General features: G+C 37.9%; 1 protein-coding gene across 1 annotated transcript in view; it reads right to left on the reverse strand.

Moving 5' to 3' along the window:
• Positions 1-23,565, reverse strand: part of CCDC175 (coiled-coil domain containing 175) — a 73,306-nt gene that overhangs the window by 39,783 nt on the left and 9,958 nt on the right. Inside the window, exons 5-8 of the mRNA XM_081229429.1 lie at positions 22,709-22,937; positions 18,476-18,598; positions 15,417-15,526; positions 11,816-11,897 (exon numbers count right to left, since the gene is read on the reverse strand). Coding sequence (XP_081085555.1) covers positions 11,816-11,897; positions 15,417-15,526; positions 18,476-18,598; positions 22,709-22,937 — 544 coding nt within the window. The remainder of the gene's footprint in view (positions 1-11,815; positions 11,898-15,416; positions 15,527-18,475; positions 18,599-22,708; positions 22,938-23,565) is intronic.

A 23,565-nucleotide genomic window follows, 5' to 3' on the forward strand; every position in this document is an offset into this window, starting at 1 on the left:
CTATACTTCATTAAAATTAATAAACTACATTTATCAAAAGATACATACGTACATGAAGACTGTACACTTACAGTAAATATTCTGTTCTGTATATATGTAATATTTCATAATTAAAGTTAGAATAGAATTTTGTGTCATTGTTGAACTTGCCTCCTATAACTCATGAGAATTAAGATTGGATGCCAGGAAGAGTTCAGTTTTTATCCAACACTTATTTGTGGTCTTTTCGACGATAGCCATTCTGACAGGTGTGAGGTGATATCTCATTGTGGTTTTGATTTGCATTTCCTTGATGATTGGTGATGTTGAGCATCTTTTCATGTGTTTGTTTGCCATCTGTGTGTCTTTGGAAATATGTGTATTCAGATGCTCTGCCCATTGTTTAATCAGGTTGTTTTTCAGAGGTTGAGTTGTATGAGTTCTTTGCATATTTTGAATATTAACCCCATGTCAGATATATTGTTTGCCAATATTTTCTCCCATTCAGTAGGCTGTCTTTTCGTTTTGTTAATAGTTTTCTTTGCTGTGCAAAAGCCTTTTAGTTTGATGTAGTCCCATTTGTTTATTTTTGCTTTTGTTTCTATTGCCTGAGGAGACATAACCAATAAAAATCACTAAGACTGTTGTCAAAGAGTGTACTGCCTATGTTTTCTTCTAGGAGTTTTATGATTTCAGGTTTTACATCTAAGTCTTTAACGCATTTTGAGTTGATTTTTGTATATGATGTGAGGAAGTAGTCCAATTTGATTCTTTTGCATGTAGCTATCCAGTTTTCCCAACATTATTTATTAGAAAGGCTATCTTTTCCCCATTGTATATTCTTGCCTTCTTTGTCATAGATTAATAAACTATATGTGCAGGTTTAGTTCTGTGCTTTCTATTCTGTTCCATGATCTATGTGTCTGTTTCTGTGCCAGTACCATACCATTTTGATTATTGTAGCTTTGTAATATAGTTTGAAATCAGAACGTGTAATACCTCCAGCTTTGTTCTTCTTCCTCAAGATTGTTTTGGCTATTCAGGGTCTTTTGTGTTTCCATAAAAATTTTAGAATTATTTGTTCCAATTTTGCGAAAAATATCACTGGAATTTTAATAGGGATTGGATTGAATCTGTAGATTGTCTTGGGGAGTATGGTTATTTTAACAATTTTAATTCTCCTAATGGTAAAATATATCTTTCCATTTGTGTCATATTAAATTTTTTCATTAATATCTTATAGTTTTCCAAGTACAGGTCTTTTACCTCCTTGGTTAGATTTATTCTTAAGATATTTTATTCTTTTGAATCAATTATAAATGGAATTGTTTCCTTAATTTCTCTTTCTGATAGTTTGTCATTAATGTATAGAAATGCAACAGATTTCTGTATATTAATTTTGTATCCTGCAACTTTACTGAATTCACTGATGAGCTCTAGTGTTTTGTTTTTTTTTTTTTGGTGGTGGCTTTGGGATTTTCTATGTATAGTATCATGTCATCTGTAAACACTGACAGTTTTACTTCTTCCTTTTCCACTTGGATTCTTTTCCTTGTCTGAAAAAGACTGTGGCTAGGATTTCTAATACTATGTTGAATAAAAGGGGTGACAGTGGGCAGCCTTATCCTGTTCTTGATTGTAGAAGAAATACTTTCAACTTTTGACCTTTGAGTATGATTTTAGCTATGAGCTTGTTGTATATGGCCTCTATTATGTTGAGGTATGTTCCCTCTACACCCACTTTATTGAGTTTTTTTCATAAATGGGTGCTGAATTTTGTCAAAAGCTTTTTCTGATCTATCAAAATAATCATATGAGTTTTAAATTTTTTTATTTATTTATTGTTTATTTATTTATTTTTGGCTGCATTGGGTCTTTGTTGCTGTGCATGGGATTTCTCTAGTTGTGGCAAGCGGGGGCTATTCTTCATTGCAGTGCACAGGCTTCTCATTGCATTGGCTTCTCTTGTTGTGGAGCACAGGCTCTAGGCACTCAGGCTTCAATAGTCATGGAACATGGGCTCAGTAGTTGTGGCTCGTGGGCTCTAGAGTGCAGGCTCAGTAGTTGTGGCACATGGGCTTAGTTGCTCTGTGGCATGTGGGATTTTCCCAGACCAGGCCTTGAACCCATGCCCCCTGCACTGGCAGGCAGATTCTTAACCACTGCACCACCCAGGAAGTCCCAATCATATGATTTTTATTTTCAATTTATTAAAGTGGTATATCACATTGATTGATTTGCAGATACTGAACACTCCTTTCATCCCTGGGATAAATCTTGCTTGAGCATAGTGTATGATCCTGTTAATGTATTATTGAATTCAGTGTGCTAATATTTGTTGAGGATTTTTGCAACTATGCTCATCAGTAATTTTGGCCTGTAATATTCTCTTTTTTTGTGGTGTCTTTGTCCGGTTTTGGTATCAGGGTGATGCTGGACTCATAAAACGGGTTTTTAAATTTTGGGGGCAGAGTTTAAGAAGGATAGGCATTAACTCTTCTTTAAATATTTGGTAGAATTTACCTGTGAACCTGTCCAATCCTGGACATTTTTCATTGAAAGGTTTTTTTTTTTCTGATTCATTTTCATTACTGGTAATTGGTCTGTTCATATTTTGTATTTCTTCCTGATTCAGTCTTGGGAAATTGTACATTTCTAGGAATTTATTCACTTCTTCTAGGTTTTCCATTTTATTGACATATTATTGTTTGTAGTAATCTCTTATGATCCTTTGTATTCCTGTGGTGTAGGTTGGAACTTCTCTTCACTTCTGATTTTATTGATTTGGGCCCTCTCTCTTTTTTTCTTGATCAGTCTAACTAAAAGTTTATCAATTTTGCTTATCTTTTCAAAGAACCATCTCTTAGTTTCATTGATCTTTCCTAGTGTTTTATTTTTAAGTCTCTATTTCATTTATTTCTGCTCTGGTCCTTATTATTTTTTTCCTCTTATGTTGTTTGTTCTTATTTTTCCAGTTCCTTTAGATGTAAGGTTAGGTTGTTTGTTTGAGATATTCCTTCTTTCTGAAGTAGGCCTGTATCACTATAAACTTCCCTCTTAGAACTGTTTTTGCTGTGTCCCATAGATTTTGAATCATTGTGTTTCCATTTTCATTTGTCTCCAGGTATTGCTTAATTTCCTCTCTGATTTCTTCAGTGACCCATTGGTTGTTTAGTAGCATATTGTTTAGCTTCCACGTGTTTGTGTTTTTTGCAGGGTTTTGTTTTGGTTTTGGTTTTGGTAGTTGATTTCTAGTCTTATACACTGTGGTCAGAAAAGATGCTTGATATGATTTCAATTTCTTAAACTTGTAGACTCTTGTTTGTGTCCAGCATATGATCTATCTTAGAGAATGTTCCATGTGCACTTGCAAAGAGTGTGTATTCTGCTGCTTTCAGAAGGAATGCTCTCTCTATATATATCTGTTGATTCCATTGGTCTAATGTGTCACTTAAAGCCATTGTTTCCTTATTGATATTCTGTCAGGATGATCTGTCCATTGATGTAAGTGAGGTGTTAAAATCCCCTACTATTATTATGTTACTGTCAATTTCACCCTTTATATTTGTTAATATTTGCTTTATGTGTTTAGGTGTTTCTATGTTGGGTGCATATATGTTTACAACTGTTATTTCTTGTTGGATTGATCCATTTATCAGTCTATAATATCCTTCTTTGTCTCTCGTTAAAGTCTTTGCTCTAAAGTCTATCTGTCTGATATAAGTATTGATACCCCAGCTTTCTTTTTGTTTCCATTTGCAGTGAACACCTGTTTCATGCCCTCACTTTCAGTCTGTGTGTGTCTTAGATCTGAAGCTAGTCTCTTATAGACAGCACATATAGAGAGTTTTTTTTTAAATCTGTCAGTCACTCTATGTCTTTTGATTGGAGTATTTAGTCCATTTACATTTAAAGCAATTATTAATACATATGTACTTATTAATATTTTTTTGGCTGTTTTCTGGTTGTTTTGGTAGTTCTTTTTTGTTCTCTTCCTTTGTGATTTGATTACTATCTTTACTGTTATGTTTGGATTCATTTCTCTCTTATTTATGTGCATCTATTTTAATTTTTTGGTCTGTGGTTACCATGAATTATATATATATAACAACTTTTATATATATGTGAATAAGTTGATGATCTTAAGTTTGAACACATTCTACCAACCCTGCATTTTTATGCGCCCCCACCACATTTAATGTTTTTGACATCATATTGTCCATCTTTTTGTTTTTTGTATCCCTTAACTACTTATTGTGGATATAGATGATTTTACTACTTTTGTCTTTTGACATTCCCACTAGCTTTTATAAGTGGTTGACCTTTACTCTATGTTTGCCTTTACCAATGAGATTTTTCCTTTCATAATTTTCATATTTCTAGTTGTGGTCTTTTCTTTTCCATTTAGAGAAGTCCCTTTTATGTTTCTTGTAAAGTAGGTTTAGTGCTACTGAACTCTTTTAGCTTTTGCTTGTCTGTAAAACTCTTTATCTCTCATTGAAATCTGAAAGATAGCCTTGCCAGGTAGAGTATTGGTTGTAGGTTTTTTTTCTTTTCATCACTTTAAATATATCATGCCACTTTTTTCTGACCTAAAAAGTTTCTGCTAAAAAGTCAGCTGATAGTTTTATTGGAGTTCCCTTGTACACAGAAATGATGGCTTTAAGATTATAATTAATAATCTTAATTATTATTAAGTCACCTGTCCTTTGCTGCTTTAAGATTCTTTATCTTTAATTTTTGCCATTTTAATTACAATGTGTCTTGCTGTGGTCCTCTTTGGGTTCATCTTGTTTGGGAATCTCTATGCTTCTTGGACTTAGATATCTGTTTTCTTTCTCAGGTTAAGGAAGTTTTCAGCTACTATTTCTTCAATTATGTTCTCTGTCCCTTTCTTTCTCTCTTCTTTCTGGGACCCCTATAATGTGAATATTAATACACTGATGTTGTCCCCGAGGTCTCTTAAACTATCATCGTTTTTTTAAAATTCATTTTTCTTGGTTCAGACTTCCGGGGAAGATGGCGGAAGAGTAAGACGCGGAGATCACATTCCTCCCCACGGATACACCAGAAATACAGCTACACGTGGAACAACTCCTACAGAACACCTACTGAACGCTGGCAGAAGACCTCAAACCTCCCAAAAGGCAAGAAACTCCCCACGTACCTGGGTAGGGCAAAGCGAAGGGATTTCTGCACAGAGGATCGGTGCCAACCAGCAATCACCAGCCCGAGAGGCTTATCTGCTCGCCCGCCAGGGCAGGCGGTGCTGGGAGCTGAGGCTTGGACTTCAGTCGGAACACAGGGAGAGGACTGGGGCTGGTGGCGTGAACACAGCCTGAAGGGGCTAATGCGCCACAGCTAGCCAGGAGGGAGTCCAGGAAAAAGTCTGGACCTGCTGAAGAGGCAAGAGACTTTTTCTTCCCTCTTGGTTTCCTGGTGCGCAAGGAAAAGGGATTAAGAGCGCTGCTTAAAGGAGCTCCAGAGACGGGCGTGAGCCGCGGCTGAAAGCGCGGACCCCAGGGACAGGTGTGGGATGCTGGGGCTGCTGCCGCCACCACGAGGCCTGTGTGTGAGTGCAGGCCACTGTCCATGCCCCACTTCAGGGGAGCCTGTGCAGCCTGTCACTGCCGGGGTACCGGGATCCAGGGACAGCTTCCCTGGGAGAACGCACGGCGCGCCTTGGGCTGGTGCAACGTCACGCCGGCCTCTGTTGCTGAAGGCTCGCTCCGCACTCCGTCCCACTCCCTCCCTCCCTCCCGGCCTGAGTGAGCCAGAGTCCCCGAAGCGGCTGCTCCTTTAACCCTGTCCTGTCTGAGCGAAGAACAGACGCCCTCAGGCGACATACACGGAGAGGCGGGGCCAAAATCCAAAGCTGAGACCCGGGAGCTGTGAGAACAAAGAAGAGAAAGGGAAATCTCTCCCAGCAGCCTCAGAAGCAGCGGATTAAAGCTCCACAATCAACTTGATGTACCCTGCATCTGTGGAATACATGAATAGACAATGAATCATCCCAAATTGAGGAGCCAGGAGTCAGTGCTGTGCCTCAGAGGTGGGACAGCCAACTTCAGGACACTGGTCCACAAGAGACCTCCCAGCTCCACATAATATCAAACGGCGAAAATCTTCCAGAGATCTCCATCTCAACACCAGCACCCAGCTTCACTCAACGACCAGCAAGATATAGTGCTGGACACCCTATGCCAAACAACTAGCAAGACAGGAACACAATGCCACCCATTAGGAGAGAGAGTGCATAAAATCATAAAAAGTCCACAGACACCCCAAAACACACCACCAGATGTGGACCTGCCCACCAGAAAGACAAGATCCAGCCTCATCCACCAGAACACAGGGACTTGTCCCCTCCACCAGGAAGCCTACACAACCCACTGAACCAACCTTAGCCACTGGGGACAGACACCAAAAACAATGGGAACTACGAACCTGCAGCCTGCAAAAAGGAGACCCCAAACACAGTAAGATAAGCAAAATGAGAAGACAGAAAAATACACAGCAGGACAAGGAGCAAGATAAAAACCCACCAGACCTAACAAATGAAGAGGAAATAGGCAGTCTACCTGAAAAAGAATTCAGAATAATGATAGTAAAGATGATCCAAAATCTTGGAAATAGAATAGACAAAATGCAAGAAACAGTTAACAAGGACCTAGAAGAACTAAAGATGAATCAAGCATCAATTAAAAACACAATAAATGAAACGAAAAATACTCTAGATGGGATCAATAGCAGAATAACTAAGGAAGAAGAACGGATAAGTGACCTGGAAGATAAAATAGTGGAAATAACTACTGCAGAGCAGAAGAAAGAAAAAAGAATGAAAAGAAGTGAGGACAGTCTCAGAGACCTCTGGGACAACATTAAACGCACCAACATTCGAATTATAGGGGTTCCAGAAGAAGACGAGAAAAAGAAAGGAACTGAGAAAATATTTGAAGAGATTATAGTTGAAAACTTCCCTAATATGGGAAAGGAAATAGTCAGTCAAGTCCAGGAGCCACAGAGAGTCCCATACAGGATAAATCCAAGGAGAAATACGCCAAGACACATATTAATCAAACTGTCAAAAATTAAATACAAAGAAAACATATTAAAAGCAGCAAGGGAAAAACAACAAATAACACACAAGGGAATCCCCATAAGGTTAACAGCTGATCTTTCAGCAGAAACTCTGCAAGCCAGAAGGGACTGGCAGGACATATTTAAAGTGATGAAGGAGAAAAACCTGCAACCAAGATTACTCTACCCAGCAAGGATCTCATTCAGATTTGATGGAGAAATTAAAATGTTTACAGACTAGCAAAAGCTGAGAGAGTTCAGCACCACCAAACCAGCTTTACAACAAATGCTAAAGGAAATTGTCTAGGCAAGAAACACAACAGAAGGAAAAGACCTACAATAACGAACCCAAAACAATTAAGAAAATGGGAATAGGAACATACATATCGATAATTAGTTTAAATGTAAATGGACTAAATGCTCCCACCAAAAGACACAGATTGGCTGAACGGATACAAAAACAAGACCCATATATATGCTGTCTACAAGAGACCCACTTCAGACCTAGAGACACATACAGACTGAAAGTGCGGGGATGGAAAAAGATGTTCCATGCAAATGGAAACCAAAAGAAAGCTGGAGTAGCAATACTTATATCAGAAAAAGTAGACTTTAAAATAAAGACTACTAGAAGTGACAAAGAAGGACATTACATAATAAGCAAGGGATCAATCCAAGAAGAAGATATAACAATTGTAAATATTTATGCACCCAACATAGGAGCACCTCAATATATAAGGCAAATACTAACAGCCATAAAAGGGGAAATCGACAGTAACACATTCCTAGTAGGGGACATTAACACCCCACTTTCATCAATGGACAGATCACCCAAAATGAAAATAAATAAGGAAACAAAAGCTTTAAATGATACATTAAACAAGATGGACTTAATTGATATTTATAGGACATTCCATCCAAAAACAACAGAATACACATTTTTCTCAAGTGCTCATGGAACATTCTCCAGGATAGATCGTATCTTGGGTCACAAATCAAGCCTTGGTAAATTTAAGAGAATTGAAATTGTATCAAGTATCTTTTCCGACCACAACGCTATGAGCCTAGATATCAGTTACAGGAAAAGATCTGTACAAAATACAAACACATGGAGGCTAAACAATACACTACTTAATAAAGAAGTGATCACTGAAGATATCAAAGAGGAAATTAAAAAATACCTAGAAACAAATGACAATGGAGATACGATGACCCAAAACCTATGGGATTCAGCAAAAGCAGTTCTAAGAGGGAAGTTTATAGCAATACAATCCCACCTTAAGAAACAGGAAACATCTCGAATAAACAACCTAACCTTGCACCTAAAGCAATTAGAGAAAGAGGAACAAAAACACCCCAAAGTTAGTAGAAGGAAAGAAATCATAAAAATCAAATCAGAAATAAATGAAAAAGAAATGAAGGAAATGATAGCAAAGATCAATAAAACTAAAAGCTGGTTCTTTGAGAAGATAAACAAAATTGATAAACCATTAGCCAGACTCATCAAGACAAAAAGGGAGAAGACTCAAATCAATAGAATTAGAAATGAAAAAGGAAAAGTAACAACTGACACTGCAGAAATACAAAAGATCATGAGAGATTACTACAAGAAACTCTATGCCAATAAAATGGACAACCTGGAAGAAATGGACAAATTCTTAGAAATGCACAACCTGCCAAGACTGAATCAGGAAGAAATAGAAAATATGAACAGACCAATCACAAGAACTGAAATTGAAACTGTGATTAAAAATCTTCCAACAAACAAAAGCCCAGGACCAGATAGCTTCACAGGCAAATTCTATCAAACATTTAGAGAAGAGCTAACACCTATCCTTCTCAAACTCTTCCAAAATATAGCAGAGGGAGGAACACTCCCAAACTCATTCTACGAGGCCACCATCACCTTGATACCAAAACCAGACAAGGATGTCACAAAGAAAGAAAACTACAGGCCAATATCACTGATGAACATAGATGCAAAAATCTCAACAAAATACTAGCAAACAGAATCCAACAACACATTAAAAGGATCATACACCATGATCAAGTGGGGTTTATTCCAGGAATGCAAGGATTCTTCAATATACGCAAATCAATCAACATGGCACACCATATTAACAAATTGAAGGAGAAAAACCATATGATAATCTCAGTAGATGCAGAGAAAGCTTTCGACAAAATTCAACACCCATTTATGATAAAAACCCTACAGAAAGTAGGCATGGAGGGAACTTTCCTCACCATAATAAAGGCCATATATGACAAACCCACAGCCAACATTGTCCTCAATGGTGAAAAACTGAAACCATTTCCACTAAGATCAGGAACAAGACAAGGTTTCCCACTCTCACCACTCTTATTCAACGTAGTTTTGGAAGTTTTAGCCACAGCAATCAGAGAAGAAAAGGAAGTAAAAGGAATCCAAATTGGAAAAGAAGAAGTAAAGCTGTCACTGTTTGCAGATGACATGATACTATACATAGAGAATCCTAAAGATGCTACCAGAAAACTACTAGAGCTAATCAACGAATTTGGTAAAGTAGCAGGATACAAAATTAATGCACAGAAATCTCTGGCATTCCTATATAGCAATGATGTAAAATCTGAAAGTGAAACCAAGAAAACACTCCCATTGACCACTGCAACAAAAAGAATAAAATATCTAGGAATAAACCTACCTAAGGAGACAAAAGACCTGTATGCAGAAAGTTATAAGACACTGATGAATGAAATTTAAAATGATATAAATAGATGGAGAGATATACCATGTTCTTGGATTGGAAGAATCAACATTGTGAAAATGACTCTACTACCCAAAGCAATCTACAGATTCAATGCAATCCCTATCAAACTACCAGTGGCATTTTTCACAGAACTAGAACAAAAAATTTTACAATTTGTATGGACACACAAAAGACCCCAAATAGCCAAAGCAATCTTGAGAACGAAAAATGGAGCTGGAGGAATCAGGCTCCCTGACTTCAGACTATACTACAAAGCTACGGAAATCAAGACAGTATGGTACTGGCACAAAAACAGAAATATAGATCAATGGAACAGGATAGAAAGCCCAGAGATAAACCCACACACATATGGTCACCTTATCTTTGATAAAGGAGGCAGGAATGTACAGTGGAGAAAGGACAGTCTCTTCGATAAGTGGTGCTGGGAAAACTGGACAGGCACATGTAAAAGTATGAGATTAGATTTCCCTAACACCATACACAAAAAGAAGCTCAAAATGGATTAAAGACCTAAATGTAAGGCCAGACACTATCAAACTCTTAGAGGAAAACGTAGGCAGAACACTCTATGACATAAATCACAGCAAGATCCTTTTTGACCCACCTCCTAGAGAAATGGAAATAAAGACAAAAATAAACACATGGGACCTAATGAAACTCCAAAGCTTTTGCACAGCAAAGGAAACCATAAACAAGACCAAAAGATAACCCTTAGAATGGGAGAAAATATTTGCAAATGAAGCAACTGACAAAGGATTAATCTCTAAAATTTATAAGCAGCTCATGCAGCTCAATAACAAAATACAAACAACCCAATCCAAAAATGGGCAGAAGACCTAAATAGACATTTCTCCACAGAAGATATACAGACTGCCAACAAACACATGAAAGGATGCTCAACATCTTTAATCATTAGAGAAATGCAAATCAAAACTACAATGAGATATCATCTCACACCAGTCAGAATGGCCATCATCAAAAAATCTAGAAACAATAAATGCTGGAGAGGGTGTGGAAAAAAGGGAACACTCTTGCACTGCTGGTGGGAATGTGAATTGGTACAGCCACTATGGAGAACGGTATGGAGGTTCCTTAAAAAACTACAAATAGAACTACCATATGACCCAGCAATCCCACTACTGGGCATATACCCTAAGAAAACCATAATTCAAAAAGAGTCATGTACCAAAATGTTCATAGCAGCCCTATTTACAATAGCCCAGAGATGGAAACAACCTAAGTGTCCATCATCGGATGAATGGATAAAGAAGATGTGACATATATATACAATGGAATATTATTCAGCCATAAAAAGAAACGAAATTGAGCTATTTGTAATGAGGTGGATGGACCTAGAGTCTGTCATACAGAGTGAAGTAAGTCAGAAAGAGAAAGACAAATACTGTATGCTGACACATATATATGGAATTTAAGAAAAAAAATGTCATGAAGAACATAGGGGTAAGACAGGAATAAAGATACAGACCTACTAGAGAATGGACTTGAGGATATGGGGAGGGGAAAGGGTAAGCTGTGACAAAGCAAGAGAGAGGCATGGACATATATACACTACCAAACGTAAGGTAGATAGCTAGTGGGAAGCAGCCGCATAGCACAGGGAGATCAGCTCGGTGCTTTGTGACCGCCTGGATGGGTGGGATAGGGAGGGTGGCAGGGAGACGCAAGAGGGAGGGGATATGGGAACATATGTATATGTATAACTGATTCATTTTGTTATAAAGCAGAAACTAACACACCATTGTTAAGCAATTATACTCCAATAAAGATGTAAAAAAATTCATTTTTCTTTTTTCTGCTCAGCTTAGGTGATTTTCCCTATTCTCTTCCAGTTTTCTGATCAAATCTTTAAATCAATTACTGTGAATGATCATGATTATTAGTAGCTAATGAAAATGCTACTTTTGGAAAATTTCACATTTTTCACATATACTTAAAATGTTAACTAAAAATTAATTATAATCTTAAAGCCATCATTTCTGTCTTCCTACCTGTTTTATCTTCAGCAATAATTCATTTTTTTTTAAATTAGATGCATCATCCAGTTTTTCCTTGTTATTCCTAAAGAAGAGCCTATGAAAAAAGGAAGCCAAATAAATTCCTATTAGGACATGTTTTCCAGCAAAGCCACATTTACTTATGACATTAGAAACTTCCAGTCCCCATCTCCCTATGCAATATATTTATTTACAATTCATTAAAATAAACAAAAATTTTACTCTTTTGAATTGTTGTATTAATACTTCATTTATTTATATATTAATTTAAGAAGCAATTTTTGAACACCTACACTCTGGGAGATACAGCACAAAGTCTCTACCCTCGTGGAAATTACACTCTAGTGGAGTAGACAGAATATAAGAAAGTTATCCAAAAAATATACATATATTTCAGATAGTGTTAAATGCCCCAAAGATCACAAAGTAGGGTAATGGACAGAGAAATCCTGAGAATGAGGATGATACTGTAGACAGGTGATTAGGGAACACCTCTTGGGATAACTTGTGAAAGACCTGAAGGATGAGAAGGAGCCAGATATGTGAAGATCTTAAGGAACAGCTTTTCATATAGAAGGAACAGCAGGTGATAATATCCTGAGATAGGAACAAGCTTGGTGTATTGAATATTTGATGAAGAAGGAGTGTGAGAAGGCTGGAGAGTTAGACACAGCCCAGATCATGTAGGGTCTTGAGGACAAGGTAGTTCAGATTTTATTTTGAAGGGAACCAGGGGAGGATTTTTTAAGGAAAGGAGTGACATGAAGTGATTCACATCTTGTAAAAATGACTCTGGCTACTTAGTGGAGAAAGACAATAGTATAGGAAGATAGACTATGTAGAAGTCTATGGCAGTGGTCCAGAAGAGATAATTGTGGCTCAGATTAAGGCTGTAGTGGTGGAGCTGGTGAGTAATAGTTGGACTCAGGATATATTTTAAGGATGAAGGCAACAGGACATGCTTTGGATTTGGCTGGAGTTAGAGTTGGGTTAGGGTTAGGTTAGTTGGTTAGCTGGGTTAGGGTTAGGTAGTAAGGAAAACAGGAATGGTGGATGACTCCTAGTTTTTTGGCTGGAGTAACTAGGTAAATAGTGATATGGAAGACTAAAGAAAGAACTATTTCAAGGAGATGGGAAATTAAGAATTCTGTTAAGGACATGTATATTTGAGATATCCTCCAAATGGAAAGGTCAAATAAGCTGTGGACTATATGCAGTTAGAGGTCAGGGCTGGATATATAAATATAGAAGTCACTGGGGTACAGAAAGTATGAGACTGAATGAAATCACATATGGAGAGTACGAGTAGAGAATAGAGAACAGTGAAGGGCTGAGAACTCCAAAATTTAGAGACAAAAAGAAGAACTGGAACAAGTAAAGGGTCCTGAGAAGAAACAGTGTAGTAAATGAAATAAGAGAATGTGATGTTCGGGAAGCCAAGTGAAGAAAGTATATCAAGAAGATGGAAGTGAACATCTGTGTCAAATTCTATTAAGAATTTAAAAACTTTGAGGAATAGATCAGATCACTAAAATTTGGTAGGATGAAAATCATTGGTAACCTTGACAATTTTGAAACCATGTCAGCCCTTTTAAAAAAGCATCTATAATTTTTATAGCCTCTTGCACTATAATGGCAAATATATACTTTGGGTCACAAATTGGATGTCATTTATATACAATATTTAGCTTCCAATTCCCCACTTCCCACGTGTTGATGATAACCAGCTGAATGACAAAAAAAGTCATAGCAATTTAGAAAGACAGGCATCGATTTGCCTTTATTATGCAAATACATCATGCTGGATATCAATAATAGCAAAGAAGAAGGATTAAACTAGCAATGCCTCCTGTGGACCTGTGAAGAATTTGAGGTACCCTCAACTGTCCACATATAGAATTTAAACTTGGAGTTGAGTAATTTTTGTTTTCCCTCAATATTTTGACCTCAAAATAGGTAATGAGCTTGCAAGTTAACTATTTCATGGTGGGTGGGGTGGGGGAAATTAAGACTAATAGATTAATAGGAAGATGAGTTATATAAATTATTTTAGTTTCTTGTATAATTTATTCTTAAAGAATCTTACAGAATATTATAAAACAACACTGTTTGATTCTTCAAATCCACCAAACAAGAACTGAGCTGCCTCTCCCTACCTCCAAAGATAGAGAAAAGGAACTAAGTGAGAAAATAAAAATACAGAGAATTTTCTTTTAATTTGCCAAGTTATAAAGAGGAAAAAGTAAAGTTTTATTAATAAAAAGGGGGGGAACTTATATCCTCAATCACCAAATTAATCAAAAGCACTTTTCCTCAGTGAGATTCCACATGAAAACCCTTGAAAAGCTGGGACTGAAAAAAAAAAAAAAGATGAGCCATTCAAAATGAAAGATCAATGAATCCCCATTTTTATCTTGAACATACATTTAAAACCAGTTAGCTAACATGAAGACTGCTTATAAATAAAACTTTATCAGTGTTTCAAGGCTTTTAATCATAATTCTTAGATATAAGTTAAGAGCTAATCTATATTTTCCACTATGATTCTTTGCCTAGTTTTTAAGAAATAGATATCAACTAAAATTATCAAATCACTTTCAAAAGAAAAGATTTTTTATTCTGATTTTTAATTGTTGTTTTACTTGAGCTTTCCAATTTTAAATCTGGTACTGAGTATAAGGATTATCGCATATTTTACGGACTGTTGATGATAGAGTAGAATTGTGCTGTGCAGTTGTTATTTTAGAAGACATAATTTTAATCCCAATACATTCAAATCTATGTAGAAATGAGCCATATTGTAACAGGATCCCACATGTGAAATTACTTGTCTTTTGGGGAATCTGCTCAGACCACAATTTGTCTTTTAAACTGTCAGTAAACCCTGGGGGTAAGCCCAGAAGCCATTTTTATATTAAAAGACCCCACCTTCCTTTCCAGAGCTGAGCCAAACAGTTTTTGATTGGAAATCTGGGAATTCTCCTGGGAGAGAATCTGTTGGTCAATCTCTAAAGATAGATGGATCTGTGACAGGTAAACTCAGAGGATTTGGAATGGCCATGCTTAGCCACAGACTCACCAGGAAGAGAACACAGCATGTAGATAAAGAGAGAATCACAGAAGGAAGCAAACACTAGGCCTTGAGACAGATGGAATATTTCCTTATGTTTCTGGTTTCAGTTCCATGGTAAAAGTTTTTGCCTTGAGGCTTCCCTGTATTTTCTCAATAAGTTCTGCAAGCCCCCCTTGACTAAGAACAACAACTGTAGCACCATGGTTAGGTGAGTTGTAGCCCTATGGCAGTGCCTTCCTCCAGGAGCGTAATTATAGGGAGTAAGGAACTGAAATAAGGCTAGTACACACCCAAAATTCCCTCCCTTTTCCTAAACTAACCACATCAACCTCAATTTTTTCTCTTGAGCATCTGAAAGACTGGTTAATTTCAAAATGAAGAGGTGATTCTATAAAGCTGACAATCACACAACTTTTAGTAAAATAAGAGAATAATTTTCATCTAATATTATATAAAAATTTTTTAAATGAAAGGAACATAACATCTACAAATGCTTCTGTAAAAATAAAGTATTATACTTACATTTTATCCTCCAGGATCTTACAGGATTTCTTCATGTCTTCAACCTGTTGTTCACAATGTCTTATTGATTCTTGTAATTGTGATATCTCTAACTTGTGATCACTAAGAACCTGTTGAAAATTCAGTAAAATTGGGGCATTTAATCATCATCAAATGATTCATGACAGAAGTCCAATTCACTAAATATTCATGTATCATCCATTTAACTTTTACACTGTGGGTGTCCTTTAGTTAAAATAAAAAGCAATCAGGGGCTTCCCTGGTGACGCAGTGGCTGAGAGTCTGCCTGCCGATGCAGGGGACATGGGTTCGAGCCCTGGTCTGGGAAGATCCCACGTGCCGCGGAGCGGCTGGGCCCGTGAGCCACAACTACTGAGCCTGCGCGTCTGGAGCCTGTGCTCCGCAATGAGAGGCCGCAATAGTCAGAGGCCCGCGCACCGCGATGAAGAGTGGCCCCCGCTCGCCACAACTGGAGAAAGCCCTCGCACAGAAACAAGGACCCAACGCAGCCAAAAATAAATAAATTAATTAAAAAAAATATATATATATATATTTTTTTAAAAAGCAATCATTATACTGCTTGTTTCTTTATAAAACAAACTGAGACAGAAATAATCCTGAAATCATCAGAAAAGAAAACAAAATTTGGGAGGGAGAGAAACCAATTATAGCAATAGAAATGTGAAAACTATAAAAACAGCTTTCAAGACATGAATTCATCTTGACTACCATTTTAAAAAATTAAATATACATTTTCATAATTATTTTCAAAATGTTATTCCAGGATACTAGAATGAGTATTATAAGAAGTCAAAACAAATTGGTCTTTCACCTTAGTTGATAGCTATGTCCATGTTGCAAAGATTTATTTCTTAATATTTAATCAGTAATTTGGAAATGGAAAAATTGAGTACTATGAAAAAATGTTAGCATGATTAAAAAGGAAATATGGATGGAGAAAATTCATAGTGAACATATTTTTACAACACAGTTTTGGAATAAAGAAAAGGGAAAGCAAACTTAGAGCTTGGGTCTGCATTTCAGCTTGTGAGGGAAAGTGGAGCTGACAGAAAAGCTGATCAAACAAATTCATTTGCTCTCTGGCATAGAGTTACCATGGACAGATTATTTAGAGCCACCTAACCCTGCACATCAGTGTGGGGTCAGAAAAACACCTGTCGGGGGTATAGAGGTGCTTTCAGTCCTGCCAGGTGAGACAGGTGGGTGAAAGCTCCCCAAACTATTTTTTTTCCTCTAAAGCACTCATATGACTGAACATGTGGGCTATAAGTAGTTAGAGTTAACAGGAGTCTGAAATCCTAGATATGCCATCAAAAATTAGCAGAATGTCCAAAGAACTCTGACCAATAATCAGGATTAGTGACTATACACTGAAGGCCCATCCTGCCTGACACCATAACCTCTAGCCCTCAGTCCTCCCCACCTGGACATGTAGGGCACCTTGAGAATCACACATCATTATTCTTTTCTGCCAGCATCACACCAGTTTGACCTGGCTGCAGAGTTTTCTAAACTAAAAGCACCACATGAAGATGAACCTGAAATTCCCTGTAGTCTCAAGTCCATAGCCAAAATGTTGTTTTCTAATCTCAGGCAATAACAACAACAAACTTTACCAAATACAAAACACTCAGCTAAAAGCCTTATAGGCATGTCCTCATTCTATCTCCACAAAAGCCTTTTGAAATAGGCAATATTATTACCCCTATATTATAGGTGAGGAACCTTCGGGTTGGTAAAGCCAAGATTCGAACCCAGGTCTCTGTGATACTGAAGTTTGTGCTTTAAACACAATTCTCCACTGGTAAGGTGGGGTGGGGTGCTGGACTGGGGGGAGGTAGAGAATGACACTGGAGCTGAGTTTACCCCTGCCACCTCAAGCCTTGACTTATTTGTCTTTAGAGATCTTTGAATAACAGGTTAAGGAACATATACTTCATTTTTCCAAACTAGGTGGTGTGCTTGACATAATTTATGAGGCCCCAACTGGGGATATGAGCTTAGGCATGCAGATAAGATCTGTTTTATACAATCCCTGTGTTCTCCTTGGAGCCTAGCCTGACTCATGCTTCCTAACTATGTTGATATATGAAGAAGCAGATAGATCACCTTTTTAAACGCACATATGTGGGGGAAGTTTTTGATTTTACTAATGTTTTGTAATTGGATGTCATAATAGATATATTATAACTATATGGTCAAAATCACACTATAAATAGTATTGATATAATGGAATTAATTGAAGACTCTGATAAGAAATGTGATGTTTTAGTATTACTGTTGCCCCATAAAGTTTTACATGTAATTCTCAACACAAATAGAAGAAATACGCTAGACTCATTAATTCAACTGTGATAGATTAACAGGTGTTGCTGTTTTAATTAACATAGAAGTAGTATTAACATTAACCTCTTCAATTATAGTCACTGCATAAGCTTCAGTTTTCTTATCTTTAAAATGAGGATAATCCTCACAAAATATTTATCACAATACTGGCTTTCAATCGGTGTTATTAATTTCTAAAAATAGAAGTACAGAGTTCTGAAGTATTTTCTAACTCAAAGAGACAAATAGTCTCCTTTCCATATTAATGTACTCAATATAGATGGAAAGCCTAAATTCTGTTTTATTATCACGCATTCAGAATTAAGGAATCTGCCCATGTTTATTCACTTTGTTATGTAAAATAAAGCAATCTCACACAAACATTACATATGTTCTATATCCATTTGGTCGATTCTGTATGTATTTTTTTAAAAACATTTTTACAGTATCTTGGCCCATCAAATGCAATGTGTACCTAAGCATTCCAAACTTCTTTCTTTCCATCATATTCCTAAAGAAGAAAACACAATTGCCCTAAAACACTTTAAATGTCAGAAAACATTAACATGCCAAAAACATTCTCCCCCGAATGGCATGAAGATTAATTAAAATCAGCTCCTTTTTTAAACCACCTGCTATTAGTTGTATTCAAGGCAGTGTATATTGAGGTGCTTGTGGTCGGGCTTGAAGAAACATAGTTTATTCTTTCTTACCACTGTGCTGGTAGTAAGGGTTTCTCTCATTTTTGTCATTTTAAGCCTTAATCTATCCAATTCTTCCTTCTTTTTGTAAGTCTCCTTTCTCTTAAGTTCACAGAGCTTTTTATATTCATCAATCTGTAGTGACAAACATAATAAACAAATCAAAAAGCTTAAGAGGGCAACACAGTTTAGGAAATCTTTTTTTAAATTTTGTCAACCTAATTCATATTTAAGTATACCATATTCAATCTAAGTATATTATCAAATTAAAAAAAACAAGTTTGCTTAGTTTGAAGCATCAGAGGAAAAATAATAAATCACAAGGACCAAACTGTAATTATAAAATGCTGAACTAGTAAATTTAGAGGAACAATGAAACAATGATCATTAATAGCAAATTATAAAAGCAACTGCCACTGTAAAATTTACTAGTAAAACATCATAGCAATTGTTACCAGATTTACTGTGCTCTAAGCACATCAGGAGAGTCAAAGGAAGGAATTAAGAATTGTTTGGAAATCTAAATTCACATTATTTCATGAGAAGTAAAACAGACCAAAAACAAAATCACTGAAGATAAGGCAGCTCACAATCCTAAACAACTTACCATTTTGCCACCCATACCAGCCCCTGAGAGCTAAAGGATCCTTATCTCCATTTACCTGTGCTTGTTTCAAAAATGCCCAGTATTTGATGGAAATGTTTTGCAGCTGTGTCTTAAGAGATATTCAGTGGTCAAATGCCCTGAACTGACTGTGACTTGACCACAGGAGTGCTCTGCCTGCGCACATGAGGCCTAGACATGTCAGAAAGTTACCTTTGCTTCATTCATGTTAAGATCTCTGCCCAAAGGGGGCATTTGTACTCTGCTAGGCACAATTCATGCCCTGTGCAAGGAAGCATGGAAGACTGTGCATGCCCTAGCTGTTCTGGCTGCCTCTGTAAATCTCTGCCCCTTTCCTAGAGCTCTGATGACCACCGTCTCCTAATCCTTAAAATTCCCTTATTCCTCTCCCTTCAGGGAGATGGTGCTTTTAGAGCACAAGCTCTCCCTTCTCCACTCCTTCATCAATGACTCGAGTTTCTGATCTCAAACCCGGTTTTGTTTGATTGGCATTTGCAACACTGGGCAAAGGACCCATTGAGGGGGTCACTGACCTGATGGGGATTGATAAAAGAAATTTTCACATATTGAGATATAAGGAAGTCATTCTGGCTTATACAGGAGTTAACTTGAATTTTATGCTAACTAAAATAGCCTGTTTGTGGCCTATCATGCATACATTGTACATTGGCTTTAATTATTTAAGAAAAGGGCACATTGACCAGAAGTAAAGAATGTCCATGTTAAAAATAAAGATTAAATGTCCCTCTTCCTGGGACGCTAATGCTGGTACTACTTTGATGATAAGACTCCCTTCCCAGGTGCCATACTGACTCACTGTGTACATGCTGGTCTGTTCTTTTTTTTCGAAACATTGAAGAAATGCAACCCTGGCTTGTTTAGTGTTCTTTGTTCTGACGAGATATAAAACTATACTGAAAACCATGCTTCTCTGGAGCAGCTTCTCAGAGTAATCTGGGAAGATGGCTTCTGAACTAGTCCTTAGTTTGGCTCAAATAAAAAACTCTTTTCTATTCTTATTACAGATTGTTTATTGATTATTTTCACTAACAGGATAAATAACAGCTTTCCTAAGATTAAACATATTGTGATTACCTGTCAGATCCTATTGAAATGAGTCACCTTCTTATCAAAATCAGACACATCATGGATTTGTCTGGCAAAATGAATTATCAAGAAAAAGGTAACTGAATAGTAAGGCCCGAGAAAGTATATTTAACTCTGTATTAAAGAGTTATGAAAACATATATTTGTGTGGCTTTCCATCAAAGCCACCAGCTAACTCACCCAAAGTGGTTACTCTGAATGAATGTGATCATTATCAGTTATCTCTGCACTAGGGCACAGGTGCATTAAAATGAAACTTGGTGATAATAAATTTTGTTGAAAATTGAAATTCTGTGCTCATACTTTGGCCTAAGCCAAAATATTGCAATAGAATATTCCTCCCACTTGTTATCATATAAAATTACGCAGCCCGTAAAAACTAATCACCCGCACACCCTAAGGCCACTCTCGCTTTCTGAGACAGGTCGGCATTCTGCCTAAGGAATGTGTATCTTGCTAAATAAACTTGCTTTCCCTTTACTTTGTCTCACTCTTGAATTCTTTTCTTTGTGAAGCCAAGCACCCTCACTTGACAGTCTGTCCCAGGGGATTGCACTTCCCAGGGAGTGATATTTCTCTCTCTTGAATCAAAATATTGATCATTGCCAGATTGTATTCTACTAAATTTTAATTAAGACTCAAGAAGTGCAATTTAATAAATGTTCTTTTCTTTCTTTCTTTCTACATATATATATATCTTTATGCATATTTAATATAGCAGGGTTGCAAGCCCAGATCCAATTTCCTGCATTATAGTTATGCCAGTTCCCATGATGCAGAGGGCAGCACCAGGAGCTCAACAGAAATTTCCATCCTGGGCTAGGCCCTCACTGCATGGAGGAAAAGAAGGCTGCTGCTAGGAGCACCTAGCACGGAGATAGCCCTGCTTCCCCTGGGGCAACCGGAAGCAGAACAAAGAGGAATCAATCAGAAGCCATTCTGAGGGTGAATTATTTAGAATTCAGGATGCAGTAGCTATCTCCACTGACGCTCACAAAATTTCTGGTCTCAAAATACCCTTCTCTGTTGGGGCTGTGGACAAAAAAATGTGGCCTGCCATTTCAGTAAACAACGAATGTTGCTCACCATCAAGCCATCAGCCACTGTGCAGCCTCAGCCTGATGGTGTGCCCTGAGGGGCTTCAGGATGGAGAAAAACAGGATACTGACCCTAGGTGGTTAAGATACGTATCAAAGGAATGATTTCAATGAGCCCAGACTCTTGCATCTTCCCATACATAGAAAAGCACTAAAATCATTACCTTGAGATGCCTGTCTTTTTGTGATTAGCAATAATCTGTTGATGTTGGACTATCTGGTTTTTCCCGGCAAAAATGTCTATATATCCTGGCTCCTCCATTACCTCTTTGGAACACTTCCTCAGAACTGGGAGGCTGCCTTCCCAGGCTACAGTCCTCAGTAAGGTCCTCAAATACAACATAATTCACAACTTCTAGGTTGCACTTTTTTGTTTTTTTTCAGTCGACAGGGCCCTTGGCTCTGCCTAGACCCTCTGCAGGCCTCTCCTCTTGGATTCATTCAGTAAGAGGCACAAGTTCTGAAACCAAGCAATACACTCTGGGGCTCCTGGGCACAAAAGTCTTTCTCTGTCCCCTGTTTCTTGTTTGTAGGAAATACGCTTTAGTCAGCCTCCATGACCTTCCCTGCGTTCCAAAGAGCAGGTTTAAACAGTTGCTAATCAGGGAGGGGAGGGGATCCAGAGACAAGGGAGGAGCAGTGAGGAAACAATAGTGCAGCTTTGGGGCAGGTCCTGGTTCCTCCTCAAGGGACACACATAACAATATCTCTGAGCTCTTCTATAGCACTAAAACCCGCACCTAATGGAAGATGCTAACTACCTGTTGAAGCACTCTTCATTCCAGAGAGAAGGTCACAGTTTGATAACCTTGAGAACCGCAGAAGCCATCACCAGACCACCAGACTCCAGATGATCTCTGGGTTGAAGGGATGCAGGCCCCACACGCACCCTGATCCTTATCAGCAACTCTTCCCCTCACAACCCACCCACCCACCCAGGCTGGGGACACACAGTTTTGAGGGCATTAACCCACTGTGGCCCCCCTTTCTCGGCCAAGCAATAAAGCTATTCTTTTCTACTTCACCCAAAACACTGTCTCCAACTCAATGTGGTGACAGCGCACAGAGTTCGGGTTTCGACATCAGTTCCGGCAGAGCTGAACTCGCTGATCCTGTCTGCAGAGACAACCAAGTGACGCAGAAGCGAATTCCTAGTCCCTACAGTGCTGCATATAAGCAAGGGGCCATCCCAGTGTTACTACTCCTATCATTCATATTCTTTCCCATGAACTCAGATGCCGCTATGCAATCAAACATCTTCCCCACGGGCTCCAGTGTCCTTGAGCCTCTGCTCTATTCCTGCAGAAGATACCACGGGAATGCTTGCTAGCTTCAAGGACAAATAAGTTATTTCTCATTTCCTGCCCTCAATTCTGTACAATTCTGTATTTAAAAAAAAAAAATCAAGCCACTTACCTCTTGGCTCAATTTTTGTTTTTTTCCCAAATATTCTGCTTTTTCTCTTTCCATTTGCTCCTCTACTTCTTGAATATATCTTTTCTGCAATTCTAGTTCTTTCTTCTCTGAGTTAATTTTGGTATAAGTCTCATTGATGTAAACGGTGGTAGAGGCTTTTTCTTTCATCGCATGGTTGAGTGACAGGACAACAGTTTCATAATGCCTCGTTAGTTCCTCTTGCTGTTCACTAGGAGAAAAAGAATCGCTCTTGGCATGAAAAGGATGGCTTTCCAGGAAGAAATTTAAAGTCTGCTTGATGAGATGAACCACCATAAAGAGGGGAATTTAACGAATACTTATTCTAGAGTTGAATTTGTGATTGTGTAAAGTTGGTTGTGATGAAGGAGAGAAGGAAACACAAGTATCAACCTTGCAACTCTTTATCACTGCAAAAGTGTCTTGTGGTCCTGCCTCACCCCACCCATTCTCACACACCAGGTAGTAACTATGGGATATTTTGGTTTAAAACATACAATGATTCAAAAACAGTTTTGAACAGGTGAATGGAATCTGGCCAGACAAATGGCTTGATATGTAGCATTGCCATAGCTACCTTATCATCCTGAGATATGTAGTTTAAGCCAAGGAAAGATAAACATCCCACCACTCTTCCAGCCACCTTCTGATGCCATTGCCCTGCAGAGAAGGCCCAGGAGAAGAAAGCTAATCCTCCTCTGATGGAAAGGAGTTGGGGAGGAGGGATCTGAGTCTGTCTTCACTGCTCAGAGGGTGCTTGAAATCTAATTTGAATCCACTTATCTTCTCACAGCTGTAGCCAAATCTGAGTTAAGAGGAGACATTAACCTCACATACCC

The sequence above is a fragment of the Mesoplodon bidens genome (genome assembly GCF_964165515.1).
Source record: "Mesoplodon bidens genome assembly, chromosome: 3".
In the NCBI taxonomy this organism is placed as follows: domain Eukaryota; kingdom Metazoa; phylum Chordata; class Mammalia; order Artiodactyla; family Ziphiidae; genus Mesoplodon; species Mesoplodon bidens.